General features: G+C 42.9%; 1 protein-coding gene across 3 annotated transcripts in view; it reads right to left on the bottom strand.

The window, feature by feature from the left end:
- Positions 1-18,729, bottom strand: part of COQ8B (coenzyme Q8B) — a 68,636-nt gene extending 49,907 nt beyond the window's left edge. The window contains exons 1-5 of one of the 3 annotated variants that reach the window (XM_030219267.1): positions 18,661-18,728; positions 18,155-18,240; positions 4,277-4,462; positions 1,705-2,076; positions 951-1,017 (exon numbers count right to left, since the gene is read on the bottom strand). In XM_030219267.1, the coding sequence (XP_030075127.1) occupies positions 951-1,017; positions 1,705-2,076; positions 4,277-4,453 (616 nt within the window). In that variant the 5' untranslated portion in view covers positions 4,454-4,462; positions 18,155-18,240; positions 18,661-18,728. Of the gene's footprint in view, positions 1-950; positions 1,018-1,704; positions 2,077-4,276; positions 4,463-5,781; positions 5,811-18,154; positions 18,241-18,660 lie in introns of those variants that run through there. The other 2 variants (XM_030219268.1, XM_030219266.1) reach the window with 2 other exon arrangements.
- Positions 18,730-21,551: the final 2,822 nt, after the last annotated feature.

Genomic DNA, 21,551 nt, shown 5'->3' on the forward strand with positions numbered 1-21,551 from the left:
CAGCGCCTGTTCTGCGACGGCATCTGGACAGTCAGATTCCGTTATTAACGAAATCTGGTGTCGGTACACCTAATGTTTACATCAGTCATAGACCTGGTGTAACTAAGTTACGCAGCTAAGTGGCAGCTCCGCCTAAGCCCCTCCCATGTAAACACTCCCTTACATTTATGGGATACGCAACTTATCCACATCCTTACAGAATAGAGGTCAGTTGCTGTGCTGCCACTTACGGCGCATTAACTGCACACTTACCCACAAACGTTCTGGCAGCCTGTGTATTTACATGTGTAAATGTGGGCATCTAGTTTAAATAATAGCCCTTAGTGTGTGCACGCCTCCTGTGGACAGCGGGTAAAAATATGGGAGGAAGCAGCACTTACAGCATCCCAGCTAGTGAAAAGGGAATCAGAAAAATGGCTAGGATGGGGGCAGCAGGACATTTCAAGACGTCTCTAGTCTACATACGTTGTAACTGGAGAATAGTACTTGTGAGAGAGAAGCGCCAGCAGAGGGCTCCATTGTCCAATGTAAGTCTCCTGTTGTCAAACTATTTCATCTTTTAAGGCCTTAAATAAACCTGATGCTACCATATCTCCTTCCACCTACTACTGCCCTCACCGGTTGATATAATTACAAAGAACTCTCAGCTCTTAGCAGCCATGTGATGGATTTCATACTACATGAATAATAAGACCTTTGCAAACCTGCTCGGTACATTCCACAGCCAGTCGGGTTTCCAGCACATCCACAATGAATATACACAAGATAAAATTGGTATACTGTTTTCCAACATATGCAAATTTATCTCATGCATATTTATTATGGATTTCCTGACAACCCAGCTGACTGTAGGATCCCCAAAACAGGTTTGGGAAGACTAGAAGTAGGGATCCCTATGCCACAAATTCAGAAGAATCTTATGGTTGAGACAGATTTTTTTTTTTCTTTACCTCCAAAGTTGGCAAGACGACCGATTCGAGAAGCAGGAACTTTCCTCTCCCGGGCCTTTTCATTCAGCTGCAAAATAGGAGGTGAACCATGTTAAATAAATAAAACAAACATCCAAAACACAGCAAACCTGAAATACAAAGTAAGGTGACCAAGTGGAGCAAAGCCATGAGGGATCTAGTTCAGGGCTTATATCTCCTATTCAATCCAGACTACAAGGGAGGCTCAGCCAGTTCTCACTTCATCAAATGACTCTTAGGACGCAACTCCAGTCCAAAAATGACAGAGCTCCATGACAACCCCCAACCCAGAATCAGGTATGAGAAGAGGGCTCAGGGTTCCAGCTGGAGACTTAAGTAAAGACATTTTGTACCCTGAAATTCAAGAGCCAGGAAGGGGAAATGCGGTGATAAGTAAGAGCATGAGGACTATGACCCAAGAAGAATTTCAGAAACATAGGAAGTGGCCCATGAAATGCTCAAGTGGCCTGTCTGTAGAATGTCAGTTATCTGCCATTTGCCAGTCAAGTCACTTAGCCAGGACTCCATAATTCTTGCAACTGAATGGTACCAACCATTAGAGCCACCATGTTTATGTTACTCAGGAAGCAGAAGCTTGAAATTGGAAGGGGGCATATTTGTGGGACAATTAGCTATGAAACAGCCATCATACCATCCAAGCTGCTGACTGATAAAATACAGCAAGCTCTGTAATCTAAGTTCTGGTGCAGTATCTTTCCAGCTGCTATATCCTTACTTTTTGCCTGGGAGGCTTGACCTGGGTTTCTCTCTCCACTTTCTGTTTGCTTTCCCGGGCTTTCTTCATTTCATCGGCCGTAAGCCCTCGCACAACAGTGTCCTGATAGATGGATCTAGTATGTCCCATCCCATGGACTCTGTTCTCTCTAGTAGAGCAGCTAAACTGATTCCAAACAAGATGCCCTGAGGGCCAGTATTGCTCTGCAGCAGGTTTCCTTCGGCTGGAAGTACCAGTCACTATGCAGGAGAAAGAACTGCATTCTCTGAAATCAACACCTTCAGGGGGAAGCATTCCTGAAGCCCATTCCAACCTCACAACCCGACGAAATGCATCTTCTTCCACTGCCTTGGAAAAGTCTCCAACAATTCTCTAAAATACATCCATGTAAAGAAGAGATAATTATCCAACACAGGATTTGAAAGATAATTCAACATAATCATCTCAGGATGGCTGAATGACAAGGAGGCTCATTTTCAAAGCACAGACTTACAAAGTTATGTATGTTACTATGGAACTTTATAAGTCTATGTGCTTTGAAAATGAGCACCCAGGTGTCTAAAGCACAGAGTTGAAGACCCTGGTTTAAATCAAAAGGCGTCACTTGCTATGCTACTTTAGAAAAGCAAGCCACTGCCCTGTGCTTAAAACTCAAAACTGTAAGCTCTTGAAGGCATGCATGCTCTAACACCATAATGTAAACAATAAAGAGAGGAAATGCGACAGAGATCAATGAGTGCAATGGAAAGGGTAACTGAGTCAATTCTTCAAGCTTTTAAAAAGCCCAAAGACTAGGGGACATGCAATGAAGTTAGTAAGTAGTACACTGAAAACAAATCAGAAAATGCATTATTTTCACTCAATGTACAATTAAATTCTGGAATTCGTTGCCGGAGGATGTGGTAAAAGCAGGTAGCTCAGATGGATTTATAAAAGGTTTGCACGAATTCCTGGATGAAAAGGTTAATACTATTATTAACAAGGTAGACTTGGGGAAAGCTGCTGCTTATTCATGGGCATAACCAGGATGGAATATGTCTACCTTTGTGGAATCCTGCCAAGTGCTTGTAATCTAGATCGGCTACTGTTGTATTGGAAAGAGTATACTGGGCTTGACGGACTTTTTAATCTGACCTATTATGGCAGTTCTTCGGTTCTTATGTGCTATTCAAATATTTGCTACGTCCATTTCTTCAAAGTATTTTCCAAATACTGTGAGAATTTAGTAGTACTTAGTTTCAGGTGGCACTTCTTTCATCAGTTTTTGAAAATGAGAAGACCATACCAAGAAGGGGTTTTATGGTATACCCTCTTGTGTGTTTGAACAATGGAAAAATGGGGAGGGGGGTGTAGTTCTAATTTTGATTGTTAGAACAAAGCTTGTGGTGTTATTTTTGTTGGTGTGGTTATTGCTTATGTGCATATTCTCCTTAATAAAAATATTATTGATATATAAAAAAAAAGACCATAGCAAGATTTGAACTCAAAAGTCCAAGATGTTATACTTTGTAAGCAAGCACCTTGGTTAGGTGAGTTATGGCTTTTGGCGCTCATAGTAACTGTATGATCGATTTTGTACAGCACTGTTTTCTGTAATGGTGGTGTGGTCAATGGTAACTACAGTGACCATATCACTCCATGTCAAGGGGAACAGACTGGGCTAGTCTTGAACTTAAACTACAGATGGAGTTCTTTATGTTTATTTGCATCCTTGATATACCACGTTTTCAAATAATATACTCAAGGCAGTTTACAAATCAATGATAGCCAAAAGCAACAAGAAAAGGAACAACATCATAACAACAACAACAGGAAAGATAACACATACACTCATCAGATAAGGAGAACAAAGCAAAGAAGGGGAATCAGGAAGGGTAGAGGGGATCAAGCAGAAACCGGTTCTTTGTCTACCAGGCATACCGTTATGAGTCAACAGAACCAAAAGCAAGCTCAAAATAATGCATTTTCAACTGACTTTTAAATTTAGGAAAAGATAGTTCAGAGCTAATACAATCAGGCAAATCATCCCAATTTCCACACAAAAAAATTGGGACTACAGTACCATATGGGATGGAGTGGACACATAGCTTCATGGTTAGAGCGGTGGGCTGAGAACCAGAAAAGCCAGGGTTCTTCTGATCCCAGTGCAGCTCTTTGGGATCTTGGACAAGTCACTTAACCCTCTACTGTCTAACTTTTTTTTTTTTTTTTAATTATTATCATCTTTATTAGACAACCCGCACAGGACAAACACAAAACAGTGGGCTATAACACTCAATTCAATAGCATATTTTACAGTTCAACATTTATGACATCTCGCCCAGCTTGGTTCTTTTTTCTTTTTATCCTTCCCCCACCACCCAGTCCCAGGTACAGACAGTAAACCCTCCTGAGAGAATATCTACTGTACCTGACTGAAACTTGCCTTCAGTTACCACTGAAAAAACCAGTATGAACTAAATCCAAAATTTCCACTTTCCATGGGGGTAAAATCAGGACTGGTTCAGCTTATCTCCCAACACAGAACTGTAAGGTCAGCCTAACAACAGATATTTGGAGATGAATAATTTACCTCGTAGCTTGCTAGCAGTGAGCTGGTACGTTGCTGAACGGCTCCTCGTGCACACTTCCATCCAGACTCCAGAGTAATGCTGCGAGCTACCAAATAAACCTGCTCTCTTGGCATCTCAACAAGCCCCTGCCCAAAGCGTGCTGCCTCACGCAGCACTGAGCCCGTCTCACGCCACATGTTACTTTCCTAGAACAGAGAAATCAATGAATACCCAAAGGAGACACTTTCACATAAGTTCTGAGGTCCCAGAAAGGGGTCTCTGTATCCAAGTTCAGAGATGCATGCATCAATTTGTTAATTGATTTGTTAACATACTGCAGCAGGACATGTTTATCCGCTCCTACCCTGAGATAATATTTAACCATCTCTCTGACCTCACGTGCAACTTTCTTCAAATCAATCACCTTACTTTTTAATTCTTCCTGCTTTCTTACTCATCTATATGTTACAACTTTGCCTTACCCTTCACTACCAATTATAATGTTCTAGTACACATTGTGTAGTCATTGCAAGTAGTATACCATGCCATACTTTGTATTGTTGTTCGAATACTTTTACTGCTCTAATTGCCTCCTGCTCATGTTTGATCTATTCTTATTGTACACCACCTTGAGTGAATTCCTTCAAAAAGGCGGTAAATAAATCCTAATAAAATGAATAATAGTATTCTTTTACCATTTCCAAATGTTTGTTACAAAATATTTCTTCCTCACTGTCATTTTTGCTAAAAGCCTCCATTGTCCTTTCTTTCTTCCTTGCTTGCTGTATTTTTTAATCAGCTGAGATTAGTATTCTTCCCCATTGGTGCTATTCATTACTGTTCTAGTATTTTATTCACACTTCTACACCATATATCCAAAGCCACAATGTGAACTTTTACAGAACCCAATGTCAATCCTTTCTAAAAGACCTGCCTGAAGAAAAGCTAGGATGTGTGCAATATGAGCAGAGAAGGGAGGAAGTCCACCTCAGAATACCAGCCCTCAAACGTCCTCCATACTCTCGCATATGCCATGGATGTAGAGCGTTGCCTGGTGCTATTCATTACTTTTCTAGTATTTTATTCAGACTTCTACACCATATATCCAAAGCTGCAATCTGAACTTTTAGAGAACTCAATGTCAATCCTTTCTAAAAGACCTGCTTGGAGAAACGTTAGGACATGTGCAACCTGAGCAGAGGAGAAAGTCCACCTCAGAATACCAGCCCTCAAACGTCCTCCACACCCTCGTATACACCATGGATGTAGAACTGAAACCAGGTAACAATGACTGAATCACAATAACCTTTTTGTCTCAACTGAGCTATTTCAATGACCAAGTCATAAGACCAAAAGGCTTGAGCATCGAACCTTGCTTCAGTAGGCTATGTACCTGTGGAAGATGGAAAATATCACCATCCGGCAGCTGAACCAGATCCACATACCAATGCCTCCGCAGCCAGTCTGGGGCTATGAGAATTATTTGACCCTGATGCAATGTGATACTTTTTAACACACAGCTTACCATAGGCCAATGAGGGAAGACATACAGTAGATGTGTTTCCGGTCAGGGCAGCAGTAGTGCATCAATCCCCAAAGAGTTCAGTCCTTTCTAACGGCTCTTGGGCACTTTGGCATTCCACTTTTGTCGCTATCAAGTCCAGAAGCGGAGAACCCTCATCGGTCCATTATCAGCTGAAAACCCTGGCTGGATGGTTGCCATTCTCCAAAGACCAAGGAGTACCTGCTGAAAAAGTTCACCTCCATACTCAAGAGACCCAGCGATATGAACTGCAGACAAGCAGAGAAGATTTTTCTCCGCCCAAGTCATGAGGGAGGCTGCCTTCATTTCCATCAGATGGCTGGAGGTCTCACCTTGCTTGTTGATAAGCCACTGCTGTCGCAATGTCGGAGAAAAATTGAACTGGGGCTCCTGCCAGAAAGTAAGCAAAGTTGTGTAAGGCATTCCACATTGCCCAGAGCTCCAAGCAATTTATCAACCACCACGACTCCTGTTCCATCCAGGTGCCCTTGCCAGATGGAACTACAATTGTAATGAGCTCCCCAACCCAACTTGCTAGCGTCCATTGTCATCACCCCCCCCCCATTGTGTTATCGGAAAGGGAACACAGGGTTAAATTCTTGGGTGAAAACCATTACTGTCTACTCCATCTGGCAACCAGCATCCAAGGAAGATGAAGGTCGTATTTCTGTGACACCAGAGACCAATGGCTAAGAAGAGATTCCTGTAAAGGCCACATATATAAGCCCTTGTCCATGGTACCACTTCCATTGCCACAGTCACTAACCCCAGAACTAGAACATAGTCTCAAATCCTGGGCCTGCCTTGACTGAGAAAAAGATGAATCTGTTGAACCAGTTTCAACCTGTCGAAAGTGCAAACGGAGGAACAAATGGCTAGAAATGTAAGGAGGGGTGACAAAAATTTCTTCAGGTATATTAGTGGAAGGAGGAAGACTAAAAATGGAATTGTGAGACTGAAAGATGCTGCGAACTGCTATGTGGATGATGATGAAGAAAAAGCAAATTTGCTAAACAAATACATTTGGTATGTTTTCACTGAAGAAAATCCTGGAGAAGGACCATGATTGACTGGCAAAAGTACATATGAAAATAGAGCGGCTATAGTACTGTTCACAGAAAAGAGTGTGTATGAACAACTTGAAAATCCATGGGACCAGACGGAGGGAGCTCAGAGAGGTTCTGGTGGGTCCTCTTAAAGATTTGTTTAATAAATCCTTGGAGACGGGGGAGGTTCCATGGGATTGGAGAAGAGCGGATGTGGTCCCTCTTCACAAAAGTGGCGATAGGGAAGAGCTGGAAACTACAGGCCGGTACGCCTCACTTCAGTTACTGGAAAAGTAATGGAAGCGATGCTGAAGGAAAGGATAGTGAATTTCCTGGATGCCAATAAGTTGCAAGATCCGAGACAACATGATTTTACCAAAGGTAAATCATGCCAAACGAATCTAATTGAATTCTTTGACTGGGTGACCAGAGAACTGAATCAAGGATGTGCTATAGATGTAATCTACTTAGATTTCAGCAAAGCTTTTGACAGGGCTCCCCACCGGAGGCTCTTGAATAAACTTGACAGGCTGCAGATAGGACCCAACATAGTGAACTAGATTAGGAACTGGTTGACAGACAGAAGCCAGAGGGTGGTGGTTAATGAAATTTGATCGGATGAGGGAAAGGTGAGTAGTGGAGTGCCTCAGGGATCGGTGCTGGGGCCGATTCTGTTCAATATATTTGTGAGTGACATTGCTGAAGGGTTAGAAGGTAAAGTTTGCCTTTTTGTGGATGATACCAAGATTTGAGTGGACACCCTGGAGGGAGTGGAAAACATGAAAAAGGATCTGCACAAGCTAGAAGAATGATCTAATGTTTGGCAATTAAAATTCAATGCAAAGAAAGTGATGCACTTAGGGAGTAGAAATCCACGGGAGATGTATGTGTTAGGCGGTGACAGTATGATATGTACAGACAGGGAGAGGGATCTTGGGGTGAAAGTATCTGAGGACCTGAAGGCAACGAAACAGTGTGACAAAGTGGTGGCTGTAGCCAGAAGTTTGCTAGGCTGTATAGAGAGAGGTGTGACCAGCAGAAGAAAGGGAGTGTTGATGCCCCTGTACAAATCTTTGGTGAGGCCCCACCTGCAGTATTGTGTTCAGTTTTGGAGGCCGTATCTTGTTAAGGATGTAAAAAGAATTGAAGTGGTGCAAAGAAAAGCTACAAAAATGGTATGGGATTTGAGTTACAAATAGGAGGAAATGTGTGTCCCTTAGTCTTTGTACTTTTTGAAAGAGTAAAATATCAATTTCAGTACAACTTCGATTATCCAGACTATCCTCTGCAGGGGGTGGTCCGCTGTTATTACATGAGTTCCAGAACTTAACTCTTCATTAAGTTCTGGAACTCATGTAGTAACAGCGGTTAGCATATCTAGGTTTTAAAAAGGTTTGGACACGTTCCTGGAGGAAAAGTCCATAGCCTGCTATTGAGACAGACATGAGGAAGCTACTGTTTGCCCTGGGATCGGTAGCATGGAATGTTGCTATTATTTGGGTTTCTGCCAGGTACTTGTGACCTGGATTGGCCACTGATGGACACAGTATGCTGGGCTAGATGAACCACTGGTATGACCCAATATGGCTATTCTTATGTTCTTAAGAATAGAAAGCCCAGATACTCCAGTGTCTGCGATGGAGTTAAGTCTGCTATTCTCGAAATTGATCATCCAACCCGACTGCAGAAGATGGACAACTTTGTCCATCACCATCACACTGTCCATATAGGACAACGCACAAATGAGCCAGTTGTTGAGATACAGGTGAACCTCAATTCCATGCCACCAAAAAAAGGCCACCACTGCAACCTTGATAAAATGTTCTTGTTGCCGTGGCGAGACCAAAAGGCAATGCCCTGAACTGGAAGGGATGGCCCAACGCTGCAAAACATAGGAACACTTGATGTAGCAGGCATACGAGTATATGCAAGTACGCCTCCTTGAAATAGAGGGCAGTGAGACATTCTCCCATTTGAACCTAGGCTATGAGTGCTCTTAGTGTTTTGATGAGGTAGCGGAACACTTGGAGGCAGTGGTTTAGACCTTTGAGATCTATGACAGGACGAAAAGTGCCTTCCTTCTTCAAGACAATGAAGTAGACGAGCATCTACCTTGTCCCTGTTAGGCCTGGGGAACTGGAACAATGGCCTAGAGTGCCAACAAGGAATCTACAAGTGGCCTGAACCTCGACCACCTTGGTTTCCTTTCAACAAGGAGACTGAAAGAAGAGAGGAGCAGCCGGGAGGAAGAACTCCAACTTGTAGCCTTCTTTAAGGATATCCAGAACCCACTGGTCTTAAGTGATTTTGGCCCACACCTCCTGAAACTCCTGAAGACGTCATCTCACCAGAGAAAGAGAAGAGTGGACCAGCCTTGCATCACTGCGAAGCTCAGGAGGCATTGTGTGAAGTAGCTGACCGAGAGGACTTCCTGTCCGCACAAAAAAGATTGGTGTGCCTGCAAGCGGAACTTCTGACCATACTGCTGATGACCAAGCCAGTATCCCAAGAGCTCCCTGAAGACGGACGACCAGAGGCTTTTGGCTTATTCTCCAGCAACCACTGTGGCTTAGTTTCATCCAGTTCATTCACCAAGTTTCTGAGATCCTCTCCAAACAGCCACTTGCCCCGAAAAGGCAGTTTAATTAGATGTGACTTTGACGCTGTATCAGCTGCCCAATGTAACCAGAGTTGCCGACATGCTGCGACAGCCAAAGACATTCTGTGGGCCACAACCCATAACACATCATAAACAGCATCAGCCAAGTAGGCCAACCCCACTTCCAGCTGGGCGTTATGGCGCTCGTCTTGTGTTGCAATCTGCTGACGCCACTTCAGGCATGATCTTACCATGAACAAGCTGCACACTGTCACCTGAAGGCCCAAAGAAGCCACTTCAAAGGACTGTTTCAGTGAGCCTTCTAGCTTCATATCATATAGGTCTTTTAGGGCAATGCCTCTTTCCAATGGCAAGGTGGTGATCTTAGTCACCACCATAACAAGGGAGTCCACCCTGGGAAGCTCTCCCTCCTCTAATGGCTCATTCAATGATGGCTACTCTGAATAGACCGAGGCCACATCAGATAAGGAGAGAGAAGCAGAGATAGACCTCCAGGAGTGGACAAATGAGGCTATATGAGATCTCTTAGGAGCTAGAGGGGCAAGAAACTGAAGCACCTTGCAGCAACTTTGACTGTCCCTGCTTCAGTAAATAGGCCTGGTGTACAAACAATATAAACTCCAGAGAAAACAAAGATCCCGAAGTAGCTGAATGCTCTGTCGGGCTCCGAGGTTATAAAATGGTGTTTGTGCTCTGCATGTGATCAGACTGACAAAATGGCGCCCAGTCCCGCGCTCCCCTGCATCAAACTGCACACTGGCCCTGAAAGAGAGCCTGAAGTCCCTGGCATATTCGGATGCTGTGCCAGATCTGATGATGGTGTGGTTTCTCCCACGTTCCGTGAGATTGCCAGCTTGCACGCACTGGGATACCCTGACACCAGCTGGTGGGTTGCACAGTGGAACACACACTTAACCTCTTCTGTGGAAGTCACTATTCACACCAACTAGAACTAACACAGCACAACGCAGTTCCAAGTGGTGAGTTAGGATCCCTCCCCTGCACCAAGAAGAATTTGAAGTCCTCCAAGCAGTTCCAAGTCAAACTTTAATTGGACTTACCACTGCCAGCTGCTCCCCCCAAGCTCAATCTCCACAAGTCTTACCCCAGATGAGAAAGAATCAGGACTGATACTCTGTCCCACAATCGTCAGTAAACCTCTTTCCTCCCCCCCCCCCCCCCCCCCCCCCCGCTTTTGTTTAAATGGTGGCTGTTCTAGAAAAGGAGAGATTCACAGGAAACAGGGGAGAGGTGAAGGGAGGGAAGAAGTAAATTCACAGGGCACCCAGAGACAGGGATTTGCAGACCTCTAGATATGACTGCAGACTCAAACCATCCACAAAGCTCAATTGGAGACCAGACAAGCCGAAAAGAGTGTCCATCCATCTGTTGGAGATAGAAAACACTGAGGAGCTGAACTGGATGCCAAGAGGGTTATGTCTTGGCTCAGTTTCGAGTTCTCTCTCTGCCTGCTGGTTGATGGACACAACTATCCCACAGGCTCAGAAATAGAGGGAAGCCAGGTAAAGGGGAAAAAAAACCACATTGAAACTTAAATTTGCAATCCACTCCTAAATCTGGACATGTCAATTTCCCTACAGAGCTCACTCAGGATGGCATTTCAAAGCTATGATCCTGCCACCAAAAAGGCTGTCGCACTACCTGGGCTAGCCAGACCTACTTAACCCCCCCCCCCCGAGACAGATAACAGTTGTTCGCCCTGTGATTGCAAATGTAGTCCCAAACCCTTACCTGAATATGTTCAGGGACATGAGAATAAATACTAAAAAAAACATCTAAATCATATAATAAATTGGAAATTGTACAGGCAACCAATGTAGCCGTGCTAACACAGAGGAGAAATGGTTGCACCTTTTTAAACCTTAAACCAAATGTGCTGCAGTATTTTGGACTAATTGCAGCCACTGGATATCCCTCTGTGGTAATACCTGCAAAACAGAATTACAATAGTCCAAACATAGCAACATCAAAGTATGTGCAACAGTCACCAAATCCTCCCAAACCAAATATGGCCTTAACTGATGGATCACCCTTAATATACACATTTAAAAAAATTTTTCTCTAAGCTATTTCCAAAATATGAAACTTTAAATGCAGCTTTGGATCCATCCACACTTGAAATCCACCATATTGCTCATAACTATATTTTACTCAATTTAATTTTGTAATATTCCCTTGCTATTTTGGACTGTAACACAGCTCCTGTTGTATTGAGCTCCTATTGTATTATCCCCCTTCTTTCCCTCAAAATTCTTTTACACAATGGAAACCAACTCACAAAGAAACTCCAGACCGCTCAAAACACGGCAGCTAGGATGATATTTGGCAAACTGCGATTCGAAAGTGCCAAACCCCTCCGAGAAAACCTACACTGGCTTCCAATCAAAGAACGTATCACCTTCAAAATCTGCACCCTGGTCCACAAAATTATCCACGGCCAAGCCCCAGGATACATGACGGACCTCATGGACCTACCAATCAGAAACATATCCAGATTATCTCGAACATGCCTAAATCTCCATTACCCAAACTACAAAGGACTTAAATACAAAACAACCTATGCATCCAGCTTCTCCTATATAAAGCACACAACTATGGAACGCATTGCAAAAGCGGTGAAAACAACCTATGACCACCTAAACTTCAGGAAATTACTAAAAACCAACCTGTTCAAAAAGGCATACCCCACCAATCCAACGTAAATACTCTACATCCTGCAACACAGTAAAACCAAAGCTCACAATGGACAATATATAACCTTCCTCCTCTCAATCCCATTGTACCTAAAACACATGTACCATTATTCAACCACTATCTCACCTTGTATTTGTTTCTACCGGTCTAGGCGAATGCCTCCATGGTACTATGTAAGCCACATTGAGCCTGCAAATAGGTGGGAAAATGTGGGATACAAATGTAGCAAATAAATATTATATAATTTGTGGTATAACAAAGAAGGTGAGCTATGAACTAAGGAGTTCTTACACTAAGGTGCACTAACGGATTTAGAGCGCGCTAATTGATATGATGCCCATTGAAATACAATCTTAGCATTTAGAATATTGTGAGCACACTATATCCATTAGCGTGCCTTAGTAAAAGGACCCCTAAATGAATGAATAAATTAAAAAAGGCTGGTGCCAGTTCAGTATACCTGAAGCAGAAAAAAGGAATGTTTTTTCTTTATTGAGTTATAAATGTTTCACTGAAAACCAACTTTAGATCAATTTCAAATCTCCTCATTCACCATATTAGCCTCTGGGGAACAGACTCAAGATTTCAATGCCATGAGTATATACGTAAAAATGCAAATAAGCAGCACAACTGGACCAAATATGTTTATGTTAAACAGTACATAAAGTTAAGCAAAAGTTGAGCAGATAAGATAATACCGAGTTGATGAGATAAGGAACAACCATCCCTACTTGAACCTACTGAGTCCTACCCGTTAAAAAAGAACTAAACCAATTGAAGACAGGTCCTCACACACCTATCTCAACTAGGATCTGAACAATAAGGTCTGGATAACAGTAATGAAAGCAGCGCTTGAATCAAGTATCACGACCAACACACAAAGGCTACTATCAACAAATGAATGGTTCAGTGCTATGCTGATTTCATTTCATTTATTACCATTTATATACTATCCTTATCCAGAACAGTGTACAAATTAAACACAGATATCAATAAAGACAATACAAAACATCAAATATATTACAAACAGACTTGTCACTGTACTATGTTCATCTGCTGAAATCAATTTTTAACCCGATGGCAACATACCCAAAGATCTCAATAACTGAGCAGCTGCTAATTTCTCGATAAGCTTATATAAAAAAAAAAAAAGGCAAGTTAAAGATAGGTCTAAAACTTTTCACTTTACCTGGATCAGGTGAAGATTTCTTAATAGGATGAATCACCAAATCCTTAAAAGCTGGGGAAAACAGCTTTTCCCTCAAGGAAGCATTTGCAGTTGTATACAAAAAATTCCCGGCCGTATGATTTGAAGGTGCAGGGCAAGACTCAAAAAGTCATGTGGTGAACTTAATATTAACATTAATAATAACCACAGAATCAGCCAGGCAGAAAGCAGTCATAGACTCCTGATTCTTCATCAGCATGAAACAACTACTGACCCCTGAATCTATAACAGATTCATCTGTCTTTAGATCTTGCACCAAAACCTTCACTTGTAGCTACAAAATTCAGTGAAAGACTCACAATGATTTCCAGTGAGAGGAAGTAAGTTGCTAAATAGCCAACTCCCTTGAATCTCTAGGGGCTGGATTCAATTAATGGCACCGGGAAAAATCAGTACTCCACTATAAAGGGCGCTCCAGAATGAACGCTCTTTATAGAATAGCACCAACTTTGGACGCAAGGATTTTCCTGATGTAAATCCTGGCACACAAGTTAGATGCGGATTCCCAGCTATGGGATTTGGGCACCCAACCCCTAATCGATGCCAGTTAACATCACTCAATTGTTTTTGTTTAATTATTGATGATAATTGGCTCGATAATCAATTAGGTTGCACTTGCATCTCTGGATCACACCCAAATTTAGGCAATCTTTATAGAATCCGGGAGTAATGTCCTAATCTTCCATGTAAAGTAATTACACATAGCGGCTTACAGTTTAGAGTAGTCTGACATGTTCCAAACTCCAGCAAATGCCCCTTCCTTCAACTCCTTTCCAACCACTTACATTCCTGTTTATCCCTCCTCGGTTCATCAGAGTACTATGGTGGCACAGAGGTTAGGGCTCTTCAGCTTGGAAAAGAGACGGATGAGGGGAGATATGATTGAGATCTACAAAATCCTGATTGGTGTAGAACAAGTAGAAGTAAATCGATTTTTTACTCATTCCAAAAGTACAAAGACTAGGGGACACTCGAGGAAGTTACATGGAAACACTTTTAAAACAAATAGGAAGAAAGCTCTGGAACTTGCCGGAGGAGGTGGTAACAGTGGTTAGCATATCTGGGTTTAAAAAAAGGTTTGGACAAATTCCTGGTAGAAAAGTCCATAGTCTGCTATTCAGACAGACATGGGAAGCAACTGCTTGCCCTGAAATTTGTAGTATGGAGTGTTGCCAGGATTTGGGTTTCTGCCAGGTACGTGACCTGGCTTGGCCACTGTTTGGAAAACAGGATACTGGACTAGATGGACCATTGGTCTGACCCAATATGGTTACTCTTAAATTCTTATAACACTGTATGTTTGTCATCACACTTCCATTTAAAAAATAAGAAATCTGATATCAAATTCTGTCCTGGACTTATCAGTTCAAAGCTGACATGAGCAATAAATCCAGCACTATCCACAGCTAAGTACTTCTGTAACAAAGTATGTTTATAGTTTGATAGAGATTTTGGCTAATGAGGATTCTCGCCAGCGTGAACTAAGAATAAAAGTCACACAGAGCATTGTGGTTAGCTGTATGGCTAGTAGCATGATCAGCTGAGACCGAGATTCTGAAGTCTTTCCTCTTTAATAATACAGTCATTGAATAAGCACGATATCAGTTTACAATGCAGTAGATGTTGTATAGTAATTACACACAAAACAACTATTTACTTATGACATTTTTATTAGGATTTATTAACTGCCTTTTTTGAAGGAATTCACTCAAGGCGGTATACAGTAAGAATAAACCAAATATAGTAACATAGAGGCATATTTTCAAAGCACTTAGCCTTCCAAAGTTCCATAGAAACCTATGGAACTTTGGAAGGCTAAGTGCTTTGAAAATGAGCCCCTTAGTAACATAGTAGATGACGGCAGAAAAAGATCTGCACGGTCCATCCAGTCTGCCCAACAAGATAAACTCATATGTGCTACTTTTTGTGTATACCTTACCTTGATTCGTATCTGCCATTTTCAGGGCACAGACCATATAAGTCTGCCCAGCACTATCCCCGCCTCCCAACCACCAGCACTGCCTCCCACCATCGGTTCTGGCACAGACCGTATAACTCTGCCCAGCACTATCCCTGCCTCCCAACCACCAGTCCCGCCTCCTACCACCGGCTCTGGCACAGACCGTGTAAGTCTGCCCAGCACCATCCCCGCTTCCGGCTCTGCCACCCAATCTTGGCTAAGCTCCTTAGGATCCATTCCTTCTGAACAGGATTCCTTTATGTTTATCTCACGCATGTTTGAATTCCGTTACCGTTTTCATTTCCACCACCTCCCACGGGACGGCATTCCAAGCATCCACTACTCTCTCTGTGAAAAAATAATTCCTGACATTTTTCTTGAGTCTGCCCCCCTTCAATCTCATTTCATGTCCTCTCGTTCTACCGCCTTCGCATCTCCGGAAAAGGTTCGTTTGCGGATTAATACCTTTCAAATATTTGAACGTCTGTATCATATCACCCGTTTCTCCTTTCTTCCAAAGTATACATGTTCAGGTCAACAAGTCTCTCCTCATACATCTTGTAACGCAAATCCCTTACCATTCTCGTAGCTTTTCTTTGCACCGCTTCAATTCTTTTTACATTCTTAGCAAGATACGGCCTTCAAAACTGAACACAATACTCTAGGTGGGGCCTTACCAACGATTTATACAGGGGCATCAACATCCCCTTTCTTCTGCTGGTCACACCTCTCTCTATACAGCCTAACAACCTTCTAGCTACAGCCACCGCCTTGTCACACTGTTACGTCGCCTTCAAATCCTCAGATACTATCACCCAAGATCCCTCTCCCCGTCCGTACCTATCAGACTCTCACCGGCTAACATATACGTCTCCTGTGGATTTCTATTCCCTAAGTGCATCACTTTGCATTTCTTCACATTGAATTTTAATTGCCAAACCTTAGACCAGTCTTCTAGGTTCTGTAGGTCCTTTTTCATGTTTTCCACTCCCTCCGGGATAAACACAAGCAATAGGCAATTACAGCAGTAAAAATATTTAAATAAAAATACGAAGTATGGCATAGCATACTAATTACAATGTCAAAACAATACGTAATAGAATATTACAATTGATAGTGAAGGGTAAAGCAAAGATGTAACATATGGATAGGTAAGACACTTAGGAAGATATTCCATATTATCCCAAAAACAAGCTCGAGTTCAATGTGGCTTACAGTTTAGGTTTAAAATACAGTCTGAATTTCAACAACAGTGAAGTAGTGTGATGAAGTGGCTGAGTGTAACAAATAACTTATGATTTATTATATTTGATATACTGCCTTTTCTGAAAGCATAACAAGGCAGTGTACAGACTAAAATCCCCTAAAAAGGAACTCTAGCATCTAATAGAAAAGAGAAACAAGAAAACAGCATCAATCATACAGAAGGGTATGGTCTACCCATGAAAACAACAAATGTCAGACTTGGTGGCTAATCATTCAGAACAAAGAAGGCTTGAGACTTCCAGGTCTTTTCCTTTTTGTGTAAGGAGACCTACTTCAAATCCTGTGTCCACCAGGCTTTCAATTTTTTTTTTTTTTTAAATTTCTAAAGCAGGTGCTATTCTATAAACTAAGCTCTTAACTGGTACAGTGGGCCTTTTACAAAGGCACGCTAGCGTTACACGTGCTAAAGCGTGATTCAATGTTAGAGATGCCCATATATTCCTATGGCTATCTCTAGTGTTTAGCGAACGCTAAAAAGGGTACTGTGCCTTTGTAAAAGATCCCCATAGTGCACAAGTACAAAAGCAGGAATGCACATGAGTGGATCAGGAGTGTGTCTTGCAGCTGTGTGCATAACTTCCAACCTTAGGTGCAACCATTTATACCAGCCTTATGCCATGGCATAAGTGCCCGTGCCTAAAGTTAGGTGTGTGTATGTCAACTTGCACTCTATTCTAGAATGGTAATTTTGTGCGCATTTGTCGTTATAGAATTGCTATTTTCCACACCTACATTTTGGTGCCCTTTCTTGAATTTACCTTATCGTCTCCATATACTATCCAGCGTCCAACATCTCCCCTCTATCTCCTGTGTCCCTATATCCTCCCTGTTCATATGCTCCTTGCACATCCAGCATCTTCTCTCCACCTTTTTATATTCCTCCCATGTCCTGAATCTCCTATGTCCATTCCCGCTTTTCATGTGTCTCTCTTTACCTTTCCTATTATCTAACGCCTGCACTCTTCCCCATCTCCCTATGCTTCCTGTATCCAATAGCTCCTTCAATCTCCATATGTAGTCATTGCATCCAACATCTGCTTATACAAATCCCATTCAGCATCTGCCCTCTCTCTACTTATGACAAATACAACCCCAATGCCCAACATCTTCCTTCCATCTCACTATGCTCCCCCATGTGCATCATTTCCTTGTATCTTCACTCTCCCCATGTCTAGTATCTTCCCTCCATTTCCCTATGCCTGTCTGTATCCAACATCTTCCCTATCTCCCTATGTTCTCACTGTATCCAACATCTATCTCCCTACACAAGCTCACAGCCCCCCCCCCCCAATCCAGCAACCGTCTCCTTATAACCTCCCTCACCTCATCCAGCATCTCATGTCTCCCTCCTCCTCTGTTAAACAATCCTGCTGCACTTCCCTCCAAATGTCCCCCTACCACTTGCATTACCCCACATCTGTGGCTGCAACCAGCAGGGGAAAACCCGGAATAAACACGGGGTCATAGACACTCCAGCATGCTTGCAAGGCCTGGTTGATCTCCCTCCCTCTGACGTGTACCTGAGTCTCCAAGGCCCAGTGTTTACTGCTCCTTTCTTCACTGATTGCGACTTGGGGCGTGGAAGCAGGTCAAGAGGCAGTGGTAGCTGTGAAGAAGACGCTACCGTTACATAGGAGAAATGAAGCAGCAATGAGGTAGGCTATTGGTGCCCTGAGCCAATGCCTCACCTGGCTCATATTCCCATGGTACAGCATCCTTCCCCCCTCTCTCCCCTCCCATGGTCCAGCATCTGTCTCCACTTACCCACCTGTGATCCAGCACCAACCATCCTTTCCCCACTTCCTTCCCTCTGCCCAGATGTCACAGCCTACAGCAGCAATTCACACAAGCTACATGTCCGGACCAGGCGCCTTCTATCAAAAGCGTCTCGCTCCGCCGGAAAACACAGAGATACCAAGACAGATGCATTTGGCTACCCTCACACGTATTAAATAACTCGGCATTCCCCCAGTCCAACATCTCTGATCTCTCCCTCTTTCTTAAACTTTCCCCACCTCAGTCCTACCTTCAAACGCGTCCCTAAGGTCGAAGAGTGGGCAGCCACACCAATTCATACAGGTCCCTTTTCCTCCGGCGACCCGCCTCCACTGCAACGTAACTTCCTCTTTCCGGCAGGACGTTCTGCGTCTGAGACGTGAGACAGCGACCAACAAAAAGTTAGATTGAGAGATGGCATGACGTCACGTGAAAAAGTTGAAGCCTCTTAGAGGATGTTTTACTAAAGCTTATTCCGTATGAACCTTGCTGCACATAACTTGAACTAACTAAGCTTTAGTAAATACTTAGTAAAGACCCCCTTAGGTTAATCTGTGTTTTCCTTTCTACGCACAGCCGACGTTGTTTTGCGTACACTCAAAACAAAGCAAACAAACCTATGAGCTGCTGCATCCACGTTGTCGTTCTTTATTGTTGGTATCACTTTTAGGATGTACACAAAGAAAGTATAATAACTTTTCACAGGTAGAGTAGTACTTTGTTATAAATCGTAATCAGTGTGTCATTTATTTATTGCATTTGTATCCCACATTTTCCCACCTATTTGCAGGCTCAATGTGGCTTACAGAGTTCTGTTATGGTTTTGCCATTCCAGGATAATAGATATGATTAGTGATGTAAAAGTGTTAGGGAGAGAAGAAAAGGATTAGGTGGATAGATACAAAAAAAAAAAGGGTTAGACTGTCGTATCTGGGCTAGTTGGTGGGGTGATTTAGTAAGGTTATGGGTTCTCTTTGTATGCTTTGTTGAAGAGGTGGGTCTTCAGAGATTTTCGAAAGTTGATTATATCTTCAATGGTTTTCAAGGTAGTAGGTAATGTATTCCACAGTTGCGTACTCATGTAAGAGAAAGTGGTTGCATGCATCTGCTTGTATTTTAGTCCTTTGCAGCTGGGGAAGTGTAGATTCAGGAATCTGCGCGATGATCTTTTGGCATTTCTGGGAGACAAGTCCACAAGGTTTAGCATATAGGTTGGGGCGTCTGCGTGGATGATTTTGTGAACAATCGTGCAGATCTTGAATGTGATGCGTTCCTTAAGTGGGAGCCAGTGAAGTTTCTCTCTTAGGGGTTTTGCACTTTCATATTTAGATTTTCCAAATACGAGTCTGGCGGCGGTATTTTGGGCTGTTTGGAGTTTTTTGATGTTCTGTTCTTTGGTTCCAACGTACAGTGCATTGCAGTAGTCTAGGTGACTCAGTACCATTGATTGTACCAGGGACCTGAAGATATATCTCGGGAAGTAAGGTTTTACTCTTTTGAGTTTCCACATGGATTGGAACATCTTTTTTGTTGTATTCTTCACGTGGGCATCGAGTGTGAGGTTACGATCAATGGTAACTCCAAGAATTTTCAAATTTTGTGAGATGGGAAGGCAGCAGTATGGTGTGGTTATGGTGGTGAAGTTGTTTGTGTTATATTGTGATGTGAGTTCAAGACGTGTTTTTTTCTGCATTGAGTTTTAGCTGGAAAGCATCCACCCAGGAGTGCATGATTTGAAGGCTCTGATTGATCTTGTTGGTGATTTCATTTAGGTTGTGTTTAAACGGGATAGATATCGTGACATCGTCTGCGTATATATAAGGGTTGAGGTTTTGGTTGGCTAGTAATTTGGCTAAAGGTGTCATCATTAGGTTGAAGAGAGTTGGTGAAAGGGGGGATCCTTGGGGGACTCCACATTCAGGTGTCCATGATTCTGATATTTCCATCTTCGTTGTTACTTGGTATGATCTTGTGGTCAAGAATCCTCTGAACCATTTGAGAACTGTACCTCCTATTCCAAAGTATTCTAGTATATGTAATAGAATTCCATGATTGACCATGTCAAAGGCACTAGACATGTCGATTTGTAGGAGGAGTATGTTATTGCCAGTTGCAATTGCTTGTTTGAATGAGTTCATTGCAGATACCAGAACAGTTTCGGTGCTGTGATTCGTCCTAAATCCTGAATGGGTTGGTGAAGTGGATTAGTGGGGCTGTAGGTTCTCATTGTAGGCCTTGTTGAAGAAATATGTCTTCAGAGATTTGCGGAAGATAGTTGTGAAAGTGCATGTGGGTAAGAGGAACCCGAATTATAGCTACGTCTTGCAAGGTTCCGCGTTAGGAGTTACGGATCAAGAAAGGGATCTGGGTGTCGTCGTCGATGATACGCTGAAACCTTCTGCTCAGTGTGCTGCTGCGGCTAGGAAAGCGAATAGAATGTTGGGTGTTATTAGGAAGGGTATGGAGTCCAGGTGTGCGGATGTTATAATGCCGTTGTATCGCTCCATGGTGCGACCGCACCTGGAGTATTGTGTTCAGTACTGGTCTCCGTATCTCAAAAAAGATATAGTAGAATTGGAAAAGGTACAGCGAAGGCCGACGAAAATGATAGTGGGGATGGGACGACTTTCCTATGAAGAGAGGCTGAGAAGGCTAGGGCTTTTCAGCTTGGAGAAGAGACGGCTGAGGGGAGATATGATAGAAGTGTATAAAATAATGAGTGGAATGGATCGGGTGGATGTGAAGCGACTGTTCACGCTATCCAAAAATACTAGGACTAGAGGGCATGAGTTGAAGCTACAGTGTGGTAAATTTAAAACGAATCGGAGAAAATTTTTCTTCACCCAACGTGTAATTAGACTCTGGAATTCGTTGCCGGAGAACGTGGTACGGGCGGTTAGCTTGACGGAGTTTAAAAAGGGGTTAGATAGATTCCTAAAGGACAAGTCCATAGACCGCTATTAAATGGACTTGGAAAAATTCCGCATTTTTAGGTATAACTTGTCTGGAATGTTTTTACGTTTGGGGAGCGTGCCAGGTGCCCTTGACCTGGATTGGCCACTGTCGGTGACAGGATGCTGGGCTAGATGGACCTTTGGTCTTTCCCAGTATGGCACTACTTATGTACTTATGTACTTAGAG

This window comes from Microcaecilia unicolor, chromosome 11, assembly GCF_901765095.1.
Source record: "Microcaecilia unicolor chromosome 11, aMicUni1.1, whole genome shotgun sequence".
Lineage (NCBI taxonomy): Eukaryota > Metazoa > Chordata > Amphibia > Gymnophiona > Siphonopidae > Microcaecilia > Microcaecilia unicolor.